We start from the raw sequence: 22,425 nt of genomic DNA, 5'->3' as shown, positions 1-22,425 counted from the left end.
AAGTCTGTCCTCCCTAACTTTAACGCAATCTCCTCCGCCTTTTGACACAGAAGAGGACCGTGGATAGGAGCATGCCGCAATCTCATGTGCTCAAACCATCGTAGAAGGCTTACTTGAACTTCTTCGTCTTTGCCGCAACGGTTTCATTTCCTGCTTGGTCTGCCGGTTTGCACCTTTTCCCTCAGTTGCTTCTCCTTGAAAATACTCCTCAGAAGGGTTTGTGAAATTCCTAAAATTTCAGCAGCTTTATGTTGGCTACATGATTCCAGTAAGAGGATTGGAATCAAGCAAGCAATTCAACTTTATTTGTCACATCCAGGTCAGTTCGCCTCCGCTTAGAAGCCATCAGATGAACAGACGTCATGACATCACTACACACCTCGTGTGTACAAATAAAAATCTTTCTTTTCAAAACGAAACAAGTGATGTTATTAACCGATGGATTGGTTTTATCAACAAATGTTTCCTAAAATGGTGTCTATTGTATTAAATTATTCCCGATTAGTGTATGTGTTATCATAATATTAAATATAAATTATCCTAGAGAGGTGCAGGGAAGTGTTTTAGGCACCCACAAAAAATATAGGAAACAAATCTGCAAAATTAATTAATTTTAAAAAAAACAATTAAAAAGCAAAAAACTTTATGAGATCTCATGTGAGTCTCGTCAAATAGCATCTCATCTTGATTTTGTAGAAGGATGCATCGAGTGCTATTCTGATCTTCTGAACCATTTTGATATGATATGGCAATACGAACCATGTCAAAATTTGATGGCTGATTGTGTGCTTGTGACGTCAGTTCTCAAGATTGTGGGAGAAACGTGCTTTTCGACAAGGGCGACAAGATAATGATCCTCAAGAGTGGTTGTAATCCATTGGCGATTCGAATGAGGTCTCACAATGAACTATCCAGTCTGACGGGACCTTGTTATTGTCCTCAAATTCACATTGTACTGGAAACCAACAGCAGAAACCAACAACAGCAGCATTGAACAATACCATAAAAACCACCTTTAGAGGCCATTTTCCCCCGCAAAGCGGGGGTTGGCCTTTTTCGGGAACCGTGGTTGTTGTTGTTTTTTGGTCCCCTTTTTGAAGCAATGTTTTACGGCCGGATCCCCTTCCTGACACCAACCCTTTTTGCCGCCTTTAACGACAAACAGGGAATTACCAGTGAACTGGTACTCAATTAGCCGACCTCGGAAGGATGACAGGCTGAGTCAACCCCCCTGGCGTTAATTCAGCGATCGACCGGGATTCGAACCCAGGATCCTAGGATCCTAAGCCGGCACCCTAGCCGCTAGCCCAACACCAGGGTCCATTGAACAATACCATGGAGTGAGCAAACTCTTTTGGTGTTAAATGAAGCACAGCCATTCCTAAACTGACTTAGGACAGATATATCAGTGGTCAATTTATGGAGCATCGATACGGATCGCGCACAGAGATGTATGCAGATTCAATGGGATAGGCAAGTTGCATACAAATCCACAGGATTGCACAGTTCGGGTGACGATAATAGTAACGTAACATGTTGCACACGTGTCCAATTTCCTGACTTTGTGTTCTTTCCTCAATAGCCATTGTATCTGAGCTGTTTGAGCTTTTACGTAATAAATTTGTTTGAGCTTTTACGTAAGAAATTTCTGAGCTGTAAATCCATAGTTTATTTCACAGTTTAAAAGTTACCAATTTTTTGTGAAGAGTACATTTGATCCTCGAAGAATGCGATTACAAAAGTAGGCAGAAAAAAAAAACAGCAATGGAAATCGATGAATTTACATCAATCCATTAGAAAAAAAATTTCAACATCTTAGGAAGAAACACAAAAGTCAGGATTGCATCCAGAAAAGTACGTCAACCAAAGTGCACAATATGCGGTATTGAACTACACATACGTCATTGCGCAGTAAAAACCCAAATGTCAAAAACAAAGTCTGGTTGTTCACGAAACGTTGGGGAACATTTTTTCTGAAGTTGTTGAAAAAAATGCATTCCAGCATAAACTGCAAAATATTGATGCTCATTTCAATTAGTTCATATAAAACGGATAGTAGAATAAGTGACCTAGCAGCAATAAATGCAGAACAATTTAATTGGATGATATTAACAACAATGACTGTCCTTTGTAGGAATAATGAATAGGAAGATAAGTAATTAATTTGTAGGAATAATAAGTGCTGCAGAATAAGGAAACCAATTTCTCATCTAATCTTTTCAAAGCTTCCATTCCCTATCCCCCTCTTGAGGCCCGTAACTACAGGCCTAATCCCCCCAAACTCTGATTGCAACTCCAACTCAAAATACCATAACACACCCTAACATCCCTTCATCTAAGTGCTCAAAAACATCCTCAGAGCCTTCTCTTAAGATCCTCCATGGGTTGGCATGTAATTTGTAAGGCACATAAGTTGTGTGCATAAATTGATGTATAACACGCAAATTGGACAAACAATCCACTGCCTTAGAAGAGACACAGAGAGGAAAGGTGGGAAGGATGGGGGAAGAGTATAAGCATCGGACCACAAAAGCAAATCTTGAAGTACCATATTCATCTGACCTCCGAGCATCTTAAAAGTCATCCAGTGACTTGATAATTTTATGGTATTCAACTAAATATTAAGATCAACTACATGATGCTTCAAAGAAACACCATAACTGAATTTCACCAACTTTTAATCAACAAGTTCTCTTCTAACTTTTTGTCATAAAGTAGAACAAAGTTTAACCAAACACGAGTTAAAGAGAAACATCTCTCCCTAAAACTGCACTGGTAAGGAATTTTAACAGCACCAGAAGCTGACAATCATGGTTTGCTTATCAAAACGATACTTTGCAAACTAAATGCTCAGAAGCAGATTTCTGTATGACTAAAACAAGAATTTGGCTCTTTCATCAAGGCTGTCAGAAGCACATTGACCATGTGCTTGCAAGCTGTTATTTGTTTATTTATTTATTTATTAGGCCATCCTCCACATATCGCGAATGGGGGTTTGCAATCAAATGTGTTGTTGGTTATCTCCATTTGTGGGATTCAGGGGGTGGAACTGAGTCCTCCCAGGACCCTAAGTATCCACCTCCGCTTTGGTAAGGGATCATGGTTCATGGACCAAGCTGTTCAACTTTTTCAGCGTTTTGTTCCAAGCACTCTTTTCAGCAACATCACCAAACCCCGGATTGCCTCCAGTTGTAGTTCATTTGTGGTAATATTACCAGGGATGGTTTTAGCTGTTATCTTAGTGAGGTTCTTTTTCATCATTCCTGTTGCTCCAATTATCACTGGTACAATTTCAATGCTCTTCAGCTTCCACGATCTCTTGACCTCATTTTTGAGGTCCTGGTATTTGGTCATTTTCTTGATTTCTGCATCGTTTAGGCCAAAATTGCTGGGTACTGATATCTCAATCATCAATGCTGTCTTTTCCTTTTTGTTCCTGAGTACAATGTCCGGATGCAATGCTTTGTTTTCGATGTTCACACTCGATGGAATCATGAGGTCGTACGTGAGCATGACGTCCTCATTTTCAATGATTGCCCTTGGTTCGTGTTTCCATGAGCTTTCTGGTACTGGGATGTTTACATTTTTGCAGATATGTCAATGAATCACTTTGCATACTGTCTACCTTGTAGTGAATACCGCAGGGTGACAGATGACCAAACGATCTTTAACTCCGAGGCGTTCAATTAATGGCACACCTTCTTTATACGCGTGGGTGTGGGGAGGGGGGGCGGTGGGGGGGGGGTGGGGGGGGAGGGGGGAAGGCCGCGAATGCTTACCTGCACGGGTCCACCGGACATCTTCGAACCTGCGATGATTATCAATTCAAGCCGACACAGAAATTAAAATATACAAAAATACCGGATTTAAAGAAATGCCGGCAACAAAATAATGCACAGTAAAAATAAGATTCCGAAATGGGACGCCCCCACACAGAGCTTTTGAAGTTCCATGCTAGATCCGGCTTTGAATCTTCACCAATATTGAATCAAATTCTTCCTTGTCACATCTCCAATAAATCCACCAAGTTTTGTGTGAATTTGTAAAGAACTATTTGAGAACAACTTTTGTTTTTAGCGTCATCTGGCCCCCAGCCCCGACAGAAATCTTGTGTTTTAATAACGACCAGAGTATCAATCTGCTCGAATCGCATATGTCTCAAGTTTTTCTCATGTTGTTTTTCTCAAGATGTTTTTCATACAAACATCTCAAGACACAATCATCTCATGACGTTTTTCAACTAATTTGTCTCAAGTTTGATGTCACGTAGCGCAAATACTTTTGGTCGTATCTCTTTTATGCAAATGCTGTCACTGTCAACTTGACCTTTGACATATATAGCCAAATAACATTGACACTTGACAGCCTCATCTTTTCCTTCAAAATCCTCTGGTAAAGTTTGATGAAGATAGGTGAAAGCGTTTTTGAGTTATCGCACTCACAGCGAATCACACAAACAAACAAACGAGACAGACCGGCGTACGACGAAATTTTAAATTTTCCTCGTAACAAACAGACAGAGGTGAAAACAATCTCCATCCACCTCAGGTGGTGGAGGTAATAAAACACGAAAATAGCGTCTGAAAGTAAATAAGGGCAAGAGAAATGTGTTATAAACTGGAAGGCTTATTGTGAGATTGAGCGTTGACATAAAGGGAACTGTGATAAGAAATACAGTAAGTGACAAAAACGGTAAGAGAACTTGGCAACTTCACAGCACGACCTTAGTATGAGGTGGTAGATGAAACTGTGTGTGCATGATGCCCTTGAACTGTTCAAGCAAAATGATAGACCATGAAAGAAACTTGGGATAATGATTGAGCAGCTTTTCAGTGTTTACTTAAGTGAGAACCGATCTGGCTGGTCTCCAGAAAGCAGGAAACATCTGCATCTGGCTCAGCTTGCCCGATCGCAGAGGCTGCAGGCTTTTCCTGGCTCTGTTCCATGGATTACAGCCCCACCTCGCTCAGCAAAAGCCAGATATTTCTCACGAATCGTCTACAATGCCTTGTATGGAACGCTGTACCCAAGACCACTTTCTCAATAACAAAAATGAAAAAAGCAATTTGAATAAGTTATCTTGGCAATCTAACTGGCTCATTGTTGTATCATTTAAATTTTAAAAGATGCATTTTTTTTTTGTATACAGAATCGAGGCTCATGTAAGAGCTAACACATTGAACATGAAAACATGCACAGACACATAAAACATGCAATGAAGGGAGCGGGAGACGAGAGGAATGAAGGAGTGAAGGTGAGCAGAGAGTATTGATTTTGACAGTTTCACCAGAAGAGGGTTGCTGGCAGATCTTGTGTGTCCTGCAGGAATATTTGGGGGACAGACAACAGACAGAGCAGGGGGAGAAAGGCTGGAGAGGAGTCGGTAGAAGACAGAAAGACCACCAACCTGCCTGTGGTGAGTAAGTGAAAGGCCCTCGGAGTTAGCTTCATCGCAGGAGATTCCAATGATTCGGAATGCTTTGGTTTCAACCGCATGGAGCTGAGCGAGGTGTGAGACAGGAGCACCAGCCCAGAGGGGAGAGTAGTATTCCATTGAACTGCGGATGAAAGTTTTGTATGTGGTGAGGAGCTCAGAAGTGCCCAGAAAGGACTTCGCACGACGGAGGATGCCCAGTCGGCGACTGGCTTTGGAGGCCAGCTTGGAAATGCAGTTTTCCCAGGAAAGATCATGGCAGATATTGAGACCCAAAAGCTTGAGTGACAAAACTTTTTTGAGAGGATTGTTCAAAAAGTAGATGGGAGGGTTGTCCAGACGGTCTTTTCGGAGAGACAAAGTGAGAGTGTGAGATTTGTCAGGATTGAAAGACATGTTCCATTTGTTTGACCAGTTTGTGATATCGTCCAAGTCTGCAGAGAGTGAAGAGGCTGCTGCCTGCCGATCTGAGGGTTGGGATATGGAGCGGCAGTGAGTGCAGTCATCAGCAAAAAGATAGAGAGGATTTTCCAGAGAGTCGGAGAGATCATTGATGAAGACCAGAAAAAGCACAGGGCCCAGAACACTGCCTTGGGGAACTCCAGCCTGAACAGGAAGGGGAGATGCGAGAATTCCACTCAGGGCCACACGTTGACTGCGACCAGAAAGGAAGTCTGCAAGACATGCGTGGAGGTTTCCATGTATACCATACGAGGAGAGTTTGGTGAGCAGGGCGGGGTGCCATGCTATATCGAAGGCATGAGATACGTCAAGAGAGACAGCTCTGATTTATTGTTTGGCATTGAGGACCTCCATCCATTGTTGAGACAGCAGAAGCAGCATGTCCAGAGTAGAATGACCTGGTCTGAAGCCAAATTGATTGTCCGAGATCAAGCATTGGAGAAGAGGAAGGATTTGATGTCAGAAGCGATGATTGATTCCATGACCTTGCTGATTATTGGGAGCAGGCTGATTGGTCTGTGGTTGCAAGGATCTGTTTTTGCACCTTTGTTTCTTTCTTTTGTTTTGTTTTCTTTCTTTTGTTTCTTTTAAAGCGGTAATGTTGGTTGATTTCCAAACTGATGCAGATGACCTTGAGCAAAAGGGAGGGTGAAGAGAATTGAGAGAGGGTGTGAAAGAGGGGCAGAGCAGGATTTTGGGACCCATGGGCTGATGTCACCTGGTCCAGTTGCAGAATCAGAGTCAAGGATTGACAGAAACTTCTCCACCTTGTCAGGAGAGAAGGACACAGAGCCCAGGATTAGCTGGGTTTGACTGGGTAAGGTGTGTACAGAGAGAGATGGGTTTGGGACACGAGATTTTGAGGCAAACACAGAGTTGAGGCATTCGGCTTTGTCACGTGCTGTGTCAGCTGTGTGGCCATTTGAGGTGAGGGAGGGGATGGAGGGGGAACAAACCCCAGAAACAGATTTAACCCGATGCCACCAGGATTTGGAGGAAGGAGACAGGTTTGAGAGTCCAGTCTTGAGAGTAGAGAGATAGTGCTTCCTGGCTCTCCTAAGGGTCGACGCAGACTTGTTCCGAGCTTTGTGAAAGGAACTTTAATTGCCTTTAGTTGGATTACCCTTCCAAGAGGAAACTGCATTAAAAAACAAATCATGCACAACACAAAGCAAGAGCAGGTTGGTCGAACACAAATAAAAGATAAACCCCACCTTACCCCTCTCCACTTCCCCTCCACTTCCCCTCCTCCTCCTCCTCCCCTCCCCCCCCCCTCCTCCTCCTCCTCCGTGGGAGACTGACCGTTATTTCCTCGCTGTTTTCGAGAAGATTTTAAAATAAATTATCTGAGTTTTTTGGCGAAACCCCCTCTTTTACCACCTTTATAGGGGGCGCATCCGGATGGTGAACACAACCCCAAAAAGACCTTGCTGTCTTGATGCATCGCAGGCTCACCTCAGGCCATTCTTTGAGCTAAGAAGCTAAAATTTGGGCACAATGGCGAACAAGTACTTTAGCAGAAACTTTATTTTGAATTTTTTGATCAATCCATTAATTGATGAATTACTTAATTATTATTGATTTATTAAATACTTTCAAGTTAGGATGAATTGGATGAATTATTTTTTTCAGATTAATTACTTAATTTTCAAAAAGTTACAGATTCGGATGAAACAGTGGTGATTTAGGTATGCTATTAGCCAATTGGTTAAGAAATTAATTATTTTACACTAATTGTTTATTTATTTTAATTAGGCAAATAAATCAATTAATCAGACAATTATTGTGCACTGCTCCCTCCGAATTCCGTCTCCATGTGCTGCACGGCGGCACTGCCGGGTGCCTAACGCCTCATTGCACCTAACCACCTTATCGCCCTGGCCATGTTGCACACTGAAGGACTTGTTGTTTATTTATTTGGCATGGCGGCGGTGAACTTTGAATGGAGGTCTACTTGTTCAATATCTTTTCAATCCTTTCAATACTGACCAAGGTAATCAATCAAATCCACAACTTACCATGACCTCTGTCAATATCATCCAAAGCCCTGGCTTGGAAATCTTGCAAAATGTGCCATTGTGGATGACATTTCCTCTCCTGCTTTCCTCAAGAAGTCTCATGCTTGCCAGGTTTAAATAAATTACCCTATATTGCCACAACCCTATGCACCACTTTGTTGACCATTTCACTTAATGCAGAACATTCCCTCTCAACATAATCCGAGCAGCAGACAGAAAGAAGTTGCATTCCTTTTCACCAATCTAGAAAATATTACAAGCTTCTCTGCCATTAGACGGTGACATTGATCCCAGGTAAATCTAATATTTCCTACTCCAGCACTTTGAAAAGAATATCGTGTAAACTAAACATGCTTCTTGTGCAAAAAATAGCAAGAAAAAAGTAAGTTTCGAGTTATTTGCACATTAGCATCAGAAATTATCTATCATTGGCAGTCGACATTTACTATTTGTCTTTTGTCAGATGCATACTGAGCATATTTTGCTTGCATCTTTCAACCCCATTTTAACAGCCTCGTTGGTGTAACAGTTAGAGTATCCACTCCGAGTCTGGGAGGTCGGCGGTTCGAACACAGGCCAAGTCACAGCAAACACTTTTAAAAATGGTATGTGCTGCTTCCTTGCTTAATGCTCAGAGTTTGGTTTTTTTGTTAAAGGAGAGAGTACGAGCAAACAACCATAGGTTGGCAATAATAGAGGAGGCTTTTATGGGCCTATTGGCGTTCTCCAGCGTCGAAAGTCCTCAGAAGGCCACTCGGATCATTATCATCATCATTATTATTTTGCATAGCTGTGGGTTATGTTTCCAACTTCGGACATCTTGATGGGACAGAAGACAAAGCAATAGATATCAATATGACCGAGAATAGAACATTAATACAACGCGTGCAAGATGATCATGGCCTTTGAGCCTTTTACTGCATTTTGCTTCTGCATTTATCATCCCAAATACCTAACAGGATGCTGACGCTATTCCGTGAATCAAGTCTTTGTCAAGTTAACCAGGTCCAAACTTTCTGCACGCCTTGCTCCTGCTCAAGAGCCATTGTTAATTGTTTTTGCATTATTCCTCCTTCTTCCTTACAGTGAATGTTCAACTCCCCACACGCCTGCCCCTTCCCTACCCCCAATACTTTTTGGTGGCCTGTAAACCTGCTTTGTTGTTCAAGTCCTCCATACATATAGACCCTTGTATAGAAAAATAAAATAAAGTGGTGGGACTTCCCTCTCCCCATAGCATATACAAAAAAAAGCACTCACAATTTCCTGAGAGGCATAGTCTGGAGAAGTTGGATCGATGGAGGAATAACAGCGATCAAAAGCAAACTCCGTAACAGAGCTATTTGGTGCTGGAAAGTTGAGGCGCTGTTGCTGCAAAACAATAATCATAAAAGGACACATTTGAATAATGTTTAGAAGGACAAGCTGAAGGAGATCCACATATCATCATTGTTTGCTCTGATGTATTTTGAGTACATTTGATTCCCCAAGTAGCTCGAATAAGAGGTTAAATTCTGAACATGACAATAAACTTGAATTGATGCTTTGTAGGCCGTTTGTCGCCAGTAGCTTGAACAAATTCGAAATTAATGTCCAAGCGAAGTAACACCACCTTCAGTCCAACGTCGGGCTTCACCAGCCGGTTCGTGAAAAACGTCGGCAAAAAACTTTGCCTAGAGGACCCTGCAACGTGGGGACACAGAAAACAACTAGAACGGCACTCGGTGGAAGAGAGCATACCTCCACCTGGTTAGCCATATCACTCAATGGTGAAGAATCACTTTTAAAATTCTACTGGCTGGATCCAGATCCATATCTTCACCAAAATTGAATCGATTCTTCCTTGTCACACAAACAACCTGTCAGACAAGTTTCATCCAAATCCGTCCATAACTTTTTGATATATCCTGCTATGTATCGTTTTTGGCCCTATCTCCCAATGGTGAAGAATCACTTGTAAAATTATATAATTCTTATATCCGAATCCATATTCAGATCTTCACCAAAATCGAATATAATCATCCTTGTCAGACACCCAACCGGTCCACCAAGTTTCGTCCAAATCCGTCCACAACTTTTTGAGATATCCTGCTATGTATTGTTTTTGGCTCTATTTCTCAAGAGTGGAGAAACACAATTACTGGATCTGGATCTTCAGCAACACCTTATAATTTTGTCCTTGTCACACACCCAACTTGGCAACTGAATTTCGTCCGAATCCATCCACAAACTTTTGAGATATCCTGTTCACATACAAACAGACACAGGTGAAAACATAACCTCTGCTCACCTTCGGTGGCCGAAGCAAAAAATAAAATGACCAAGTACCAGGATCTGAAAAATTAAAACAAAATAACCTGGAATTTGCAGAACACCAATAATTTCAAAATTATGATCTAAAAAGTGCCTCACGGAGATCTAAAAACGATACCGGGGATTATTACCATGAGAAGCCAACTAAAACTGGAGGCTGTCCAGGGTTTAGTGACAATCCTGAAAATAATCCTTGCAATAAAAATTTGAGAAAAACAAAACTTCACAACATGGTCCAAGGAAGGTGGTCCTTCAACGAAATGAATACTTCAAGTCCTCGGATGACTCCACTCGACCTTATGAAAAAACCCCAAATGGAGATTTCACCCAATGGGATTGAATAATTGGGAGTTACTAGCATCGCTGCAGAGTCAATGGCATCTTTGACCATGCCTTTTGTGCGATTAATGTTAGTTCTTTCACGAGCCTCGATCTTGAATACCAAAATATATTTTTTTAAATGCCTGTTTTCTCCGGGAATGAGGGAACGGTGGGTGTGTGTTAGTGGGGGTGATGGGGGACAAGGGGACAAGGGGACAAGGGGACAAGGGGACAAGGGGACAAGGGGACAAGGGGATAAGGGGATAAGGGGATAAAAATGGACGAGGGGTGGGGTGGATGGTGCTGGGGAAGTGAGGGGATGGTGGGGAAGGTCGGCCAAATATATTTTGTGCTCTGACTAAATATATACTCTAAATCAGAAATCAGAAACCAACACATAAATAAAAAGGAACTGTGCACAAGTTTATATTTATTTTAAATAATCAGTTGGAGATGGAGGAAAAAGACAACACGATATCAAAAACTGGATAGGAAAGTTGAACTGTCAGCCATACAGAGCAGACGTGCCCCCAATGCACAGCTTCCCTCGGACTTCCAACTGGGTTTTTACGTTGTACGAGTATATTTTATTTTGCCCACATCTCAATCTCGATTAATGAAATCAAAGTAACAAAAAAAAAAAAGGCCCAATACCCCTGGACGCTCACCTGGTAGAATAAAGCAGCACACTACACCGACCAAAGGTATTTTAAACCAATTCCAATGGTTGCTAGGAGACAGGGCAGCATGTAGAATCGTACTAGCATAAAAATATATACATATACATATATATATATATATATATATATATATATATATATATATATATACATACTTTTGGGGCCACCACTCCACCCCCCCCATAAAACCACTTGGACCCCGATTATTCTGATGCTGTAAACAAACTTTGGTACATCACGGGTGATGAAGGTTGTCGTCACATTTCATCGAAATATTGTGTGCAATTTCAGAGGAAAAAAGCAAATTCCTATTTCGGGGGATCAAATCTGGATCCGCTTTGACCCCCAATAGACCCCTTAGATCCCGATTTTATAAAATGCCGTGAACAAACTTGAGTTGCAACGTACCAAATATAATTTATGCCAAGGTTCGTCAAAATCCCATCAGCAGTTTGGGAGAAGAAGTTGCAAGTGTTTACGGACTGACAACGCGCCATCGCATAAGCTCCCCGGAACTATGATCCAGGTGAGCTAAACATTAGCGCTGATGAATACAGGTAAGACATGAATGTGTTTCTTGGGTTCGCTTCATATGTGTATATTATAAAACAGGAGTGTCTGTCTATCTGTCCGTCCGTCCCCAAACTACTCCCTCAGTTTTGGGGCGAGCCCCGCCAAACCTCCTGTGGAACGTTTTGGGGTCCCAGCGGATGTTGTAAGGTAGGTAGGAGGTTTCAAAATTTCCTCAATAAAATTATGATTTTGAAATAAACTCGATAGGAAACTGCCGCAAATCCGGAAGAGTGGACACATGACGATAATGAGCTGGTTTGATAATATCTCGATACAAGCGTCATTTGAAACAGTATTTTGTTAAAGTATCAATTGACGATTGGAATGACGTTTGCAATTGAGTGAATACAATTACAATTTTGAATTCGTAATTGTATTCACCCAACCGTATGGAATTACTTCACCTCCGGATTTAAATATTTCTTTTTGTCACGAATGTTGGTAAAAGTTTATTTTTTATATTAATGCTATTTAACTTGTGATTGGAGTAATGCTGTTTGGAATGAAAATAGAGATATGGAGTTCAAGTGAATGATGAAATGCCGTGACAGTTTCTACTTTCGAAGCGTGACATTCGCGGATCGCCATATGCAGATTCACCATTGACCGGGTATAGAACCATTCAAATGGGTACGTTTTTCCTGGAAGCCCTTCACGAACCTGCTGTCCATACTTAATGTTCGACTACAGGTGGCACAGGAATGTGGAATTTATTGGTTTCATGGATTCCCATTCGCAGTTTTTTTTTTTTTTTTTTTCCACCTTCGTCATTCACAAACCTGCTGTCCATGGCTGACGTGCGACTGAAGGTGCTGCAGGAATGTGGAATTTATTGGTTTCATGCTTTAGCATTCACCGTTTCTGCATTGTCTGTTTGCTTATGGACCCATCCATCCGTCGTGTGTGTGTGCATGTATGTATGTATGTATGTATGTATGTATATATATATATATACATACATACATACATACATACATACATACATACATACATACATGCATACATGGTGCAATTTGTTTAAGAAAATTTGAAGAAGTTTTGGTCACAAATATACATTTGCTCCATTATAATATGATAGCAAGTAGGGTGGATTTGAAGAGAGTAACGTGTTTTTTTCTAAATCATGCAATATCTGCCAAGACAAGACCAATCAAGGTGAGATCTCAATTAGACACCATCTACATATTACGTATGCAAAATGGAAGCATATTGATAACAGGTTCCCCATCATTACTCGGAATCAACACACGAGTTCTCAGCACCACTCTCGCAATGGAAACAAAGACAAGACCGACAGAGTCGACAGACACGAATCAGAGCATCGAATGTTGTGTACAATGTACTTCGGCCTACCTTTAGGTTCCTGATAGCAATGGATTTCTCTTTAACATCGAGGATCAGAGGGACCCGGGTCCGAACCTCCCTGAAGAAAACAAAATTACATTGAATACCGGCACAAGCACAACTGTTGATAATTATACTATTCGGTTACACATCATGTACAAAACCACCTCAGATAGACACGTTAAGCGGGCTGTATGAAGACGGGCCTTGGCAATGTGCAAAACTGAGGTAAACAATGTCCAAGTTGTCCGCTGTTCGACACGCGGAGCAAGCGAGGCGTGAGGGAGGAGCTACACTGGCGAAATAAATGCACAAAGTTTTTCATCGCCGCCGAAATCGGCTGCACCTTGAATCAAACGACATAAACCTTACTTTTGGCTTGGTGGACGAACGCGGACGGCGACCTTTACGTTCGCCATCGCGACGAGAAACAGATTTGGGCACGACACCGAAACGTGCCTCAGCCCTCAGGATTCCACGACGAAACTCCGCCCTCTTTCTTTCCATCAAACCCCGCCCTTTTTCTGTCACTCAAACCCCGCCCACTTTATCGAAAACAAACTCCGCCCTCTTTCTCCAAATCAAACTGGCTCCGCCCTTAACCAGTCCTGGAACTGACGCCGCCTGCCCGTTACACATTCGGAGGTTCCACCTACAACTATCCAAGCACAAGAATACTTTTCGAACCGTTTGACTGCATTTCCGGTACGTGGATGGAGTGCTGCATCGAGGAGCATGCCATTATATGCAGGACGTGGTCACTGCTGTCTTGAGTGCATTTAATAAATACTTTTCTTGTGTCATGTATGCGTTACTCGAAAATGGGGGATTTTTTGATTTAAGGTGAAGAGAATAGCTCACTCGCTTTTATTAAGTTGTCGAATCTCCACCTGAGAACTCAAACTGTCAGTGTCACCAGGTGATGTTCCGCAGCCATGGAATTACTGCACGTTGCTCCATCCGTTCGCACAAATTGCTTGTGGACTTTATAAATCCCAGTCTTTCACAAAAGGCCTTGTCTGTCGACATTAACCAGATTCCTGAAACGAACCAGACGTGAAGTCCTCCCATTGGCTCCCCCAGGGCACGAAGAACCAGAGGCAGGTAAGTCAACTGGCAACCTCAATGTACCTGTATTATGGATACGGTAAAACGAGCGACAGTAGCGTCCTTCAAGTGATCTAATTAAAACTTGGTACAGGTAGGAATAATGATGTAAATGTTAACTGATTCGAATTTGGGGTCAACAGGTCAAAGGTCAAATTCTGTAATAGGTCTATAACATGAGAACGGCTAAAGGGATCCAATTCAAACTTGGTACAGATATGTATAATGATGTAAAAATGTACTGATTCGATTTTGGGGTCAAGAGGTCAAAGTCTGTAATAGACTCCCACCCATCCATCAGTGCTGCAACCCACACACATGATAACTCCGCTCGGTCACACCTTGAGAACGGCGAAAGGGATCTAATTCAAACTTGGTACAGAGATGTATAATGATGTAAAAATTTACTGATTCGATTTTGGGGTCAAGAGGTCAAAGGTCAAAGTCTGTACTAGGTCTATAACTTGAGAACAGCTAAAGGGATCCAATTCAAACTTGGTACAAATATGTATAATGATGTAAAAATGTACTGATTCGATTTTGGGGTCAAGAAGTCAAAGGTCAAAGTCTGTAATAGACTCCCACCCATCTGTCAGTGCTGCAACCCACACACATGATAACTCCGCTCGGTCACAACTTGAGAACGGCTAAAGGGATCTAATTCAAACTTGGTACAGAGATGTATAATGATGTAAAAATTTACTGATTCGATTTTGGGTCAAGAGGTCAAAGGTCAAAGTCTGTACTAGGTCTATAACTTGAGAACAGCTAAAAGGATCTAATTCAAACTTGGTACAGATATGTATAATGATGTAAAGATTAACTGATTAGAGTTTGGGGTCCCAAGGTCAAAGGCCAAAGGCCATATCAGGTAAAAATGTGATAACTTGTGAACAGCTGAATGGATTTAAATCAAACTTGGTGCAAGTATTATAATGATGTAAAGATTAACTGATTAGAGTTTCGGGTCCCAAGGTCAAAGGCCAAAGGTCATATCAGGTAAAAATGTGATAACTTGTGAACAGCTGAATGGATTTAAATCAAACTTGGTGCAAGTGTTATGATGTAATAATGTCGGCGGAGGCATATCGGTCGACACTCTAGATCCTTCCACCCTATCAAATATTATTTTGTTATTTTGTTTCCTCTCCCTTGCCCCTCCATGCCTCTACCCCCTACCCTCCTTGGGATTAGATAGAGATATCTGGTGGGGCAAGGTTTGATTGTCTTATCCACATTGTCTTGGCACCTGTCTGTCTTTATTTAATTTCTTATACTTTACCCCCACATGTACGTGGGATTTTCCTATGGTTTTTGTATTGCTTGGTTGTATATCCTGTGATTTGGTTTATCCTGAGTAAAGGATTTGCATTCATTCCATTGTTTTGAACTTGCATTGCATTGCGGGATTGGCATACTGAGTGTGGTTGTAAAGATGCGTCAGCATTCTGATAACTCCGCTCGGTCACATCTGACTGCCTAAACAGCGCAACCCACACACAGGGAACGTATTAACCCCCCCCCCCCCGAGTACAATTAGGACCTCCGGAGCAATAGGCAGTACCCCAAGCCCTCTACCCAAGGACCGGGTAACAGTGCGCATGCGCTGTTTTTACCGTGACTCGGTTCTCCTCAAAGGGCATTTTTAACCTGCCCTTACTAACGCGAAATGTGTAGAACTCAAATCGTCCTTTAAACATAACTTTCACCACTGAGTCGAGATTATTATATGGTGAAGTACCTGCTACTTGCAAGCTTACCTTTCACACTTGACCAGATAATAAAACAATGGCCTAGCCCTACCACACAAAAGAAGAATACTACGAACCATCACGTGGTGTACGAAAAATTAAAAAGGAATGTTCTTCAACAGCCACAATTATTCCCACGTTCTTGTGTGGTTTTGGCCCAAGCCTTTCACGAACGCGCTGGCCAGGCCTGCTGTTTAATAATGTGTTATTTGTTCAGGACACCATGGAATCTTTAATGTCCACGTGGTCCACCAACGCTGGAAGACGTGACGCCCAGCTTAACGTCCATCAAAGGGACAGCACACACATTAATGAATCATGCTGCCTGCATTCGAACCCTGGCTCAACGGTAAAAACAACAAGTGAACTAGACCCAGGAATAGGTCATTCGACCCAACATTCCTGTCGGTGTTACACAAATGTCAGACCAAATAAATCCGTCAAGCTAATGGCTCGATTTAATTGGGGATGAGTGAGCAGGCTCACGGGCAACATCAGTGTTAAAACAAAAATGGGGAATTTATTTTAGGAAGGGGAGGCGAGAGGTTGGTGGTGTTGGGCGAAAGCGTTTTCGGTTGAAGGATAAACAAAACGACCGCACACTGCATTGACGAGACCCTTTGACTAACCACACTTGGGAGAGAAATTTTTTTTTGTAATGAGGGTGATGTTTCAAATCTCATCGACACGTCCTGAATGGCCCAATAGTGTTCCTGTCGGAATGTTTGTGTAACACCAATAGTCCTCGGCACACCTGAGCTCCTCACCACATACAAGGCTTTCATCCGCAGCTCAATGGAATACTGTTCTCCCCTATGGGCCGGTGCTCCTGCCTCACACCTAGCTCGGCTTCACGCTGTCGAAACCAAAGCTTTCAGAATTATAGGAATCTCCCGCGATGAAGCTATCTCTGAGGGCCTTTCACTCACTCACCGCAGGCATGTTGGTGGTCTTTCTGTCTTCTACCGACTCCTCTCCGGCCTTGCACCCCCAGCTCTCTCTGTGCTCTGTCCCCCAAATATTCCTACAGGTCGCACAAGATCTGCCAGCAACCCTCTGATGGTTAAAACTGCCGAAATCTCGGCTCTCTGCTCACCTTCACTCTTTCATTCGTCTTTTCTCCCGCCTCTGGAACAAACTCCCTCACTCCCTTCAATCCCACTCGTCCCTCCACGTCTTTAAAACAGCTGTTCACCACCATCTCTTATCTTCCCCCATCCAAAACCTTGATCTTTTCTACCCCCGCTAATTCACCCCAGATCCACCTTGTTTGAAATTCCAACTTCTTTCCTGGAAGTCCTGGCAGTGTCCATATGTTTTATACCTCTCCCACCCCCCCCCCCCCTTCCCATGCCCCCCACCCCAATGCCCTCTACCTCTCACAGATCTCTCGATGTCTCCATGTCTCTCGGTCCCTGCTCTCAAAATAATGTTGTGTTTGTGTCCTTCCCCCTCTCTCCCCATCTTGTCTACCGCTCCCGATGTTATATGTTTTATGTGTCGGTTTGTCTTTCTGTGTGATTAATGTTCGCTCTTTCAGGAGCCTCGATCTTGTATACAAAAAAAATAAAAAAAATAAAAAAAATAGTGTGATTAAATGAGGCGCATAAGTTAGCTGCGTCCACAAAATTTTCTGATAAATCAAAATAGGTGGATTTCGTGCCCAATCTGCCCGACAGGAGGGCCCACAGGTGGAGCATTTGTCTTTGAAATCCCACCTGGGTTCGATTCCCGATCAGACTCGAAACTGTCAGATCGATACATCACAGGCAAGGAGTTGCTTGACAAAGTGCCCCGTCCCTGGGATGGATGTTAAGCAGGGTATCCCAACTGCTACCGTTAGTTAGCAGATGTTGAAGAGCCTACGATGTCTTTTGCAGAGTAGGTGTTATCTCAAGCACCCTACCAAATGCCTCAAATATCAGACAACCCGCCAGTTCGTCGAGCTCTCAATGGAAACGAAGCCTCCATTTGTTTGGCCTCCATATCTTTTTCAGTCGCAGTGGATGCTCCAACATTGATAAATCGTGGAGACAAAGTTCCGATGGTTACTTCTTCCCATAGCGAGGTAAAATGCAACTGGGGGTACAGAGAGAAAGAGGGGGGTTGCGGACAGAAGAATTTCCAACGTTTGACGATGTAATAAATAGATATACGCTTTCCACTTGCTGTGTTTTCTTTCCAGAGGCAAAGTTTGATGACGTGCAGTTCGACCAACCCACAACTTTTGCAATGGAATTGTGACCTGGAGATACACCAATGAACTTAGAGTTTGCAGACATACATGTAGCTTAAAGGGTTCCGCTTTGTACACATCCATACCAACAACAGGCATTTTAAGGCCATTTTCCCTGCTAGAGCGGGGGTTAGCCTTGCGGGCCATACATTATGGTACACATCCATACCAAAGGAACAATATCCGAACTGTCCGAACAAAAAATAATAATAATGTCGAGTGAGAATATGTGCAGGTACACACAGACATGTTGCCAATGTATTTCTTTCATATTTTTTTATCAGCATCTGCGCAATGTTCTAAAATTCATTTTCATTCATCACAAGAATTACTCTTATTTCATTGTACAGCATAAATAAAAAATGTATTTTTTTTTATTACAAAAACACGTCTCTCATAAATACTGGTCTCAGTAAAAATGTGTACAAAACATTTTTGATCTGCCCAGGGAAGGTTCAATCCAATACAGTCGAGTTACAAACATAGTATAGCCCAACAACCTGTCACGCTCATGTAACATTTGCGGTTACGTACAGGAAAATAAAAGCCCCTGTGACAAAATAAACATGAAATTGGGGGGTGTGGAGGGAAGTGGTGCTGAAAGGCCTCACAGATCAAAAGCTATGAACAACCGGTGCCGATGCCACCCCTTGATGCTTGGTGCGCTACTGGCACGGAGCCACAAAATACACCACAATGGCTTCAAAACGCTCACCACCCACCTTCAAGAGGCGGGTCACAAAATTGGGGGGAAAAAAGAAGCAGAAGAACAACAAAGGCAGTGATTGATGACTAAATTCACATTCGGACTGATGTTGGTGACATTAGTGTTTGTAATGCAAGCTGTTGATTTGAGGTGAGCAAGTAAGAGTGAACGAACCCTTACCCACTTGTGAAAGTACGAAAGCTTTTTTTGTTTGTTTGTTTGTTTGTTTGTTTGCTTGCTTTCCCCCTTTCTGTTTACGGATGGGTGTGAATTTCCAGCAGATACCGCTATGCTGCAAGCTTCTGCTGCTGGGATTACTTCCTGGACATGTAAAACCAAAGGTGCGAAGCTCCACCTGCTCGGTCTAACCCCCGTCAGGACATCCAGCGGATCAGAAAGTTAGTGATATGGCATGGCCACACGCAACGTGATAAAGGCTTAATGGCACATTTCGGCAACATAGTAAACATAAAGAGATGCCAACAGAAAAGAAGAGTGCAGAAAACAATTTAAAAGCTCAACGTTGTTTACACAAAAAATGAAATAATAAAAAAGCATGCAATTGGAGATTTTGGTTTAAACCTGATTGCTTATGTCAAATCAGAATGGGGAAATTATTATACAACTTTACAATACGAATATACAACATTCCACTATCGATCACATTATTCATTGCCAAAATCCTGAACACAACACTTGCCATATGTAATCAACATAAATCATTTTACTAAACTTGAAGCTGCGATTAAAAAAAAGTACAAAAAACTTGCAATTGAGATAGAAAACAAACAAACAACAACAACAAACGATCCACTGCCTTTGGGGTTATTTGCCACGTGTGTCCCCGGGGTTGTCCGCTTGCCGCTGTAGACCTCAAACGCCCGTGCATTTGCAATGCCAACACAAACCGTTGCCCAGGACGTGGTAAAACTTTCTGGTGACTCGACCGCAATCGCTGAAAAATAATAGAGCTGGACCCTGCCTTTTTACCTTCCTGCGCTGCTAAAGTTCTGCACTGCATGTGCACTCTGCGTGGAGACGTCACAACATGGGTCTCAAGTGCCCTGGAGTTTTGCTTCAAAAGCACGTTACAATGACGTCCGCACGTAGATAAACAATAGCCACGGAACTTGCACCCGAGGGATGGGACGGAATTACAGTGCACGAGTAACGCTCTGTGCAAACCTACACTCGCATTCAAGCTTGTACACGACGCATTAAGCTCACTGGACTTGTCCAAAACAATCTTCCCACACGTTAAATTTGACAAAATGTACAATATTGCAAAATGCATCAGTTGCATCACATTCTGTAAACTGTTAAAAAGAAACCCCCTGATATTCTCAGATTTTAGTGGGAAAACACTGGCATTTAGACAGAAGGCGAAATGATTCGTTTCAGAAACTAATGTACAGTTTTGTTGACACGCAAAACCGTCCTTGTGAATTTAATACCACCCCACCCCTGGGACTCATCAAAAACAACCCCCTCCCCCCCCCCCCCAAAAAAAAAATGAACACACAACAAACAGTCCACCATACAACCATACTATGCAGTCCATTGCACAAGCAGCACACAATCATACCAGGAGTGCACACACACACATGCGTGCACACACACTCACACTTTTCATTCTCCATAGCCTCTCATCGTCAGCAATCCTCTTTTACCCATCAAAACCCAAGTGTACCAGCACAACAAACGCGTGATCAACTCTCTATTATGCTGTTCACAGCTTCTTCCAAGGCAGAGTCCAAGTTTCCCCCTGGTCCTGGACCTGGTGAAAATTGTGGAAAGTCAACACCAAAGGTTTTACTGCTTGGTGGCACAACTGGATGTGTCTGTGTCTGTGGAAGAGGCAATGGGTGAATTGGAGCACCAGCCTTGTGCAAATGGTGAGTCTGGACCACGCGAGTGTTGGAAAGCTGGGGTGAACCTGCTGTTGTCCGCTGTAAATCTAGGATGCTGTTGATGGCACTCTGTAGGTGCTCATTAAGCCCATCATCTTGTGAACTGTCGCTGGAAAAACCAGCTTCACCATCATCTTCTTCTAAACTAGGTGCTGGCACTGCTGCTGCCATGCGGGCTGCTTCATCGGAAACCTTGAGCCGCAGTCTTGCTGGAAGTTCCCAAGGTAGCTGTCGTACCGTCCGCTCTAAAGACCGTTCACCAGGTTCGGATTTTACGATGTTTCCCGTATCTCTCCCAATCACTTCTGCAACCCCATTTCCAGACCTAAAGGCATGCCCGAGTGTGTTGCTCCTCCCACCATCCATGACTGGAAAGGTCGTCCCTGAAGGTTCTTGGTTTGTGCTTGAAGCCTCCTTGTCATGAGCGGGGACTGCTGTCGAGTTGAAAGTCACTGTGGAGCTCAGGTTTACTTTGCCTGCGTTTGAGATCGTGGAAACTGCATTGAAAACAGCTGGGAGGCAAGGCCTACCAATAACCCCAAGAACTCGCACCGAAGTATCATGGAGAGACCTTGAAAAAGTGTCAGAATCTCGCTCCGTATCACAGGCTCTTGCAGAAATAGGAAGGCTCGAGTAATCCGATGAGCCGTTGAGCTGTCCCATTGGATAGACAGGAGCGGGTAACATCTGAGGCACAGCACGCTGGGCCTGGGAAGTTGGTGGAGGAGGTGGAGTCTTTGCCGGCTCTTCAGATGGGGATTTGATTGCAGTATTACGAATGACCACACCACCACTTGCACCTTGTTTGATTTTCAACTTCAGAGCTCCACTGCTACTCGCCACATATGTCCGTACAGGTTTCTCCATGCTGCTGCAGTCAGGAGAGCTGGAGGATCCAGACTGCTTGATAACAATGCGTGTTGGAGTTATCTGCATTGCACTACACTCCATTGAGGCTCCGGATCCACCTCCTACTCCACAGCCACCACCACCACCCGACGCTCCACTGGGTAGTGTAATGCTCATCTCTGTTTCAAGTGGTTCCCGTGCAGGAGCGGTTGATCCCGTCACAGCCACAGAATGTGCCATGCGAGAAAATGAGGCAAGGTAAGCCCCTGTCAAATGTGGAAGGAGGGAAGAAAGCAAGTTAATTAATAGCCATTACATAAAAACTACTGAGGCTAAATCATCCGAAACAAGTACAATATTGACAAGACAAGCACTTATACAAACCTTAGCAGTTTTTTTTAAAGTCATGTCATCAATTTATATTGCATTGCAATGCAAATGTTGTGTGGCCATTCACAAAATTATTGTTACGTTTGTGGGGGGGGTAGATGAAAGGACACCGTAGGAAAGGTAGTACTGTATAATTAATAGCATTACGGATGACATGATGAAATGATGCGTCGGAGAAATGTTGATGTACTTAAGTAGGGAAACTGTAGCTTAAGGTTGTTTAATTGTTCACCACATGGGGGTGGTATTGTGCTAATTATCGTTAGGGTCGAAGGCTAGTTTTCCCCAGTGCGTGATTACCCTCTGTAACTTTCCCGTAACGTGCTGGCCA

At 42.9% G+C, this 22,425-nt stretch overlaps 2 protein-coding genes across 9 annotated transcripts in view; both read right to left on the bottom strand.

Moving 5' to 3' along the window:
* LOC137436480 (uncharacterized) overlaps positions 1–13,641 on the bottom strand; it is a 110,032-nt gene extending 96,391 nt beyond the window's left edge. For 2 of the 3 annotated variants that reach the window (XM_078786453.1, XM_078786451.1), the window contains exons 1-3: positions 13,518–13,641; positions 13,155–13,224; positions 9,175–9,285 (exon numbers count right to left, since the gene is read on the bottom strand). In XM_078786453.1, coding sequence (XP_078642579.1) covers positions 9,175–9,285; positions 13,155–13,224; positions 13,518–13,564 — 228 coding nt within the window. In that variant the 5' untranslated portion in view covers positions 13,565–13,641. The remainder of the gene's footprint in view (positions 1–9,174; positions 9,286–13,154; positions 13,225–13,517) is intronic. The other variant, XM_078786452.1, reaches the window with a different exon arrangement.
* A 4,857-nt stretch (positions 13,642–18,498) lies between these two features.
* Positions 18,499–22,425, bottom strand: part of LOC137436479 (uncharacterized) — a 175,056-nt gene continuing 171,129 nt past the window's right edge. For all 6 annotated transcript variants that reach the window (XM_078786464.1, XM_068130307.2, XM_068130305.2 and 3 more), the window contains one exon: positions 18,499–21,970. In XM_078786464.1, coding sequence (XP_078642590.1) covers positions 20,655–21,970 — 1,316 coding nt within the window. In that variant the 3' untranslated portion in view covers positions 18,499–20,654. The remainder of the gene's footprint in view (positions 21,971–22,425) is intronic.

This window comes from Myxine glutinosa, chromosome 11 (genome assembly GCF_964187855.1).
Source record: "Myxine glutinosa chromosome 11, kmMyxGlut1.1, whole genome shotgun sequence".
Taxonomy (NCBI): domain Eukaryota; kingdom Metazoa; phylum Chordata; class Myxini; order Myxiniformes; family Myxinidae; genus Myxine; species Myxine glutinosa.
The sequence above is the reverse complement of the archived record's forward strand: the minus strand, read 5'-3'. Positions and strand labels throughout refer to the sequence as shown.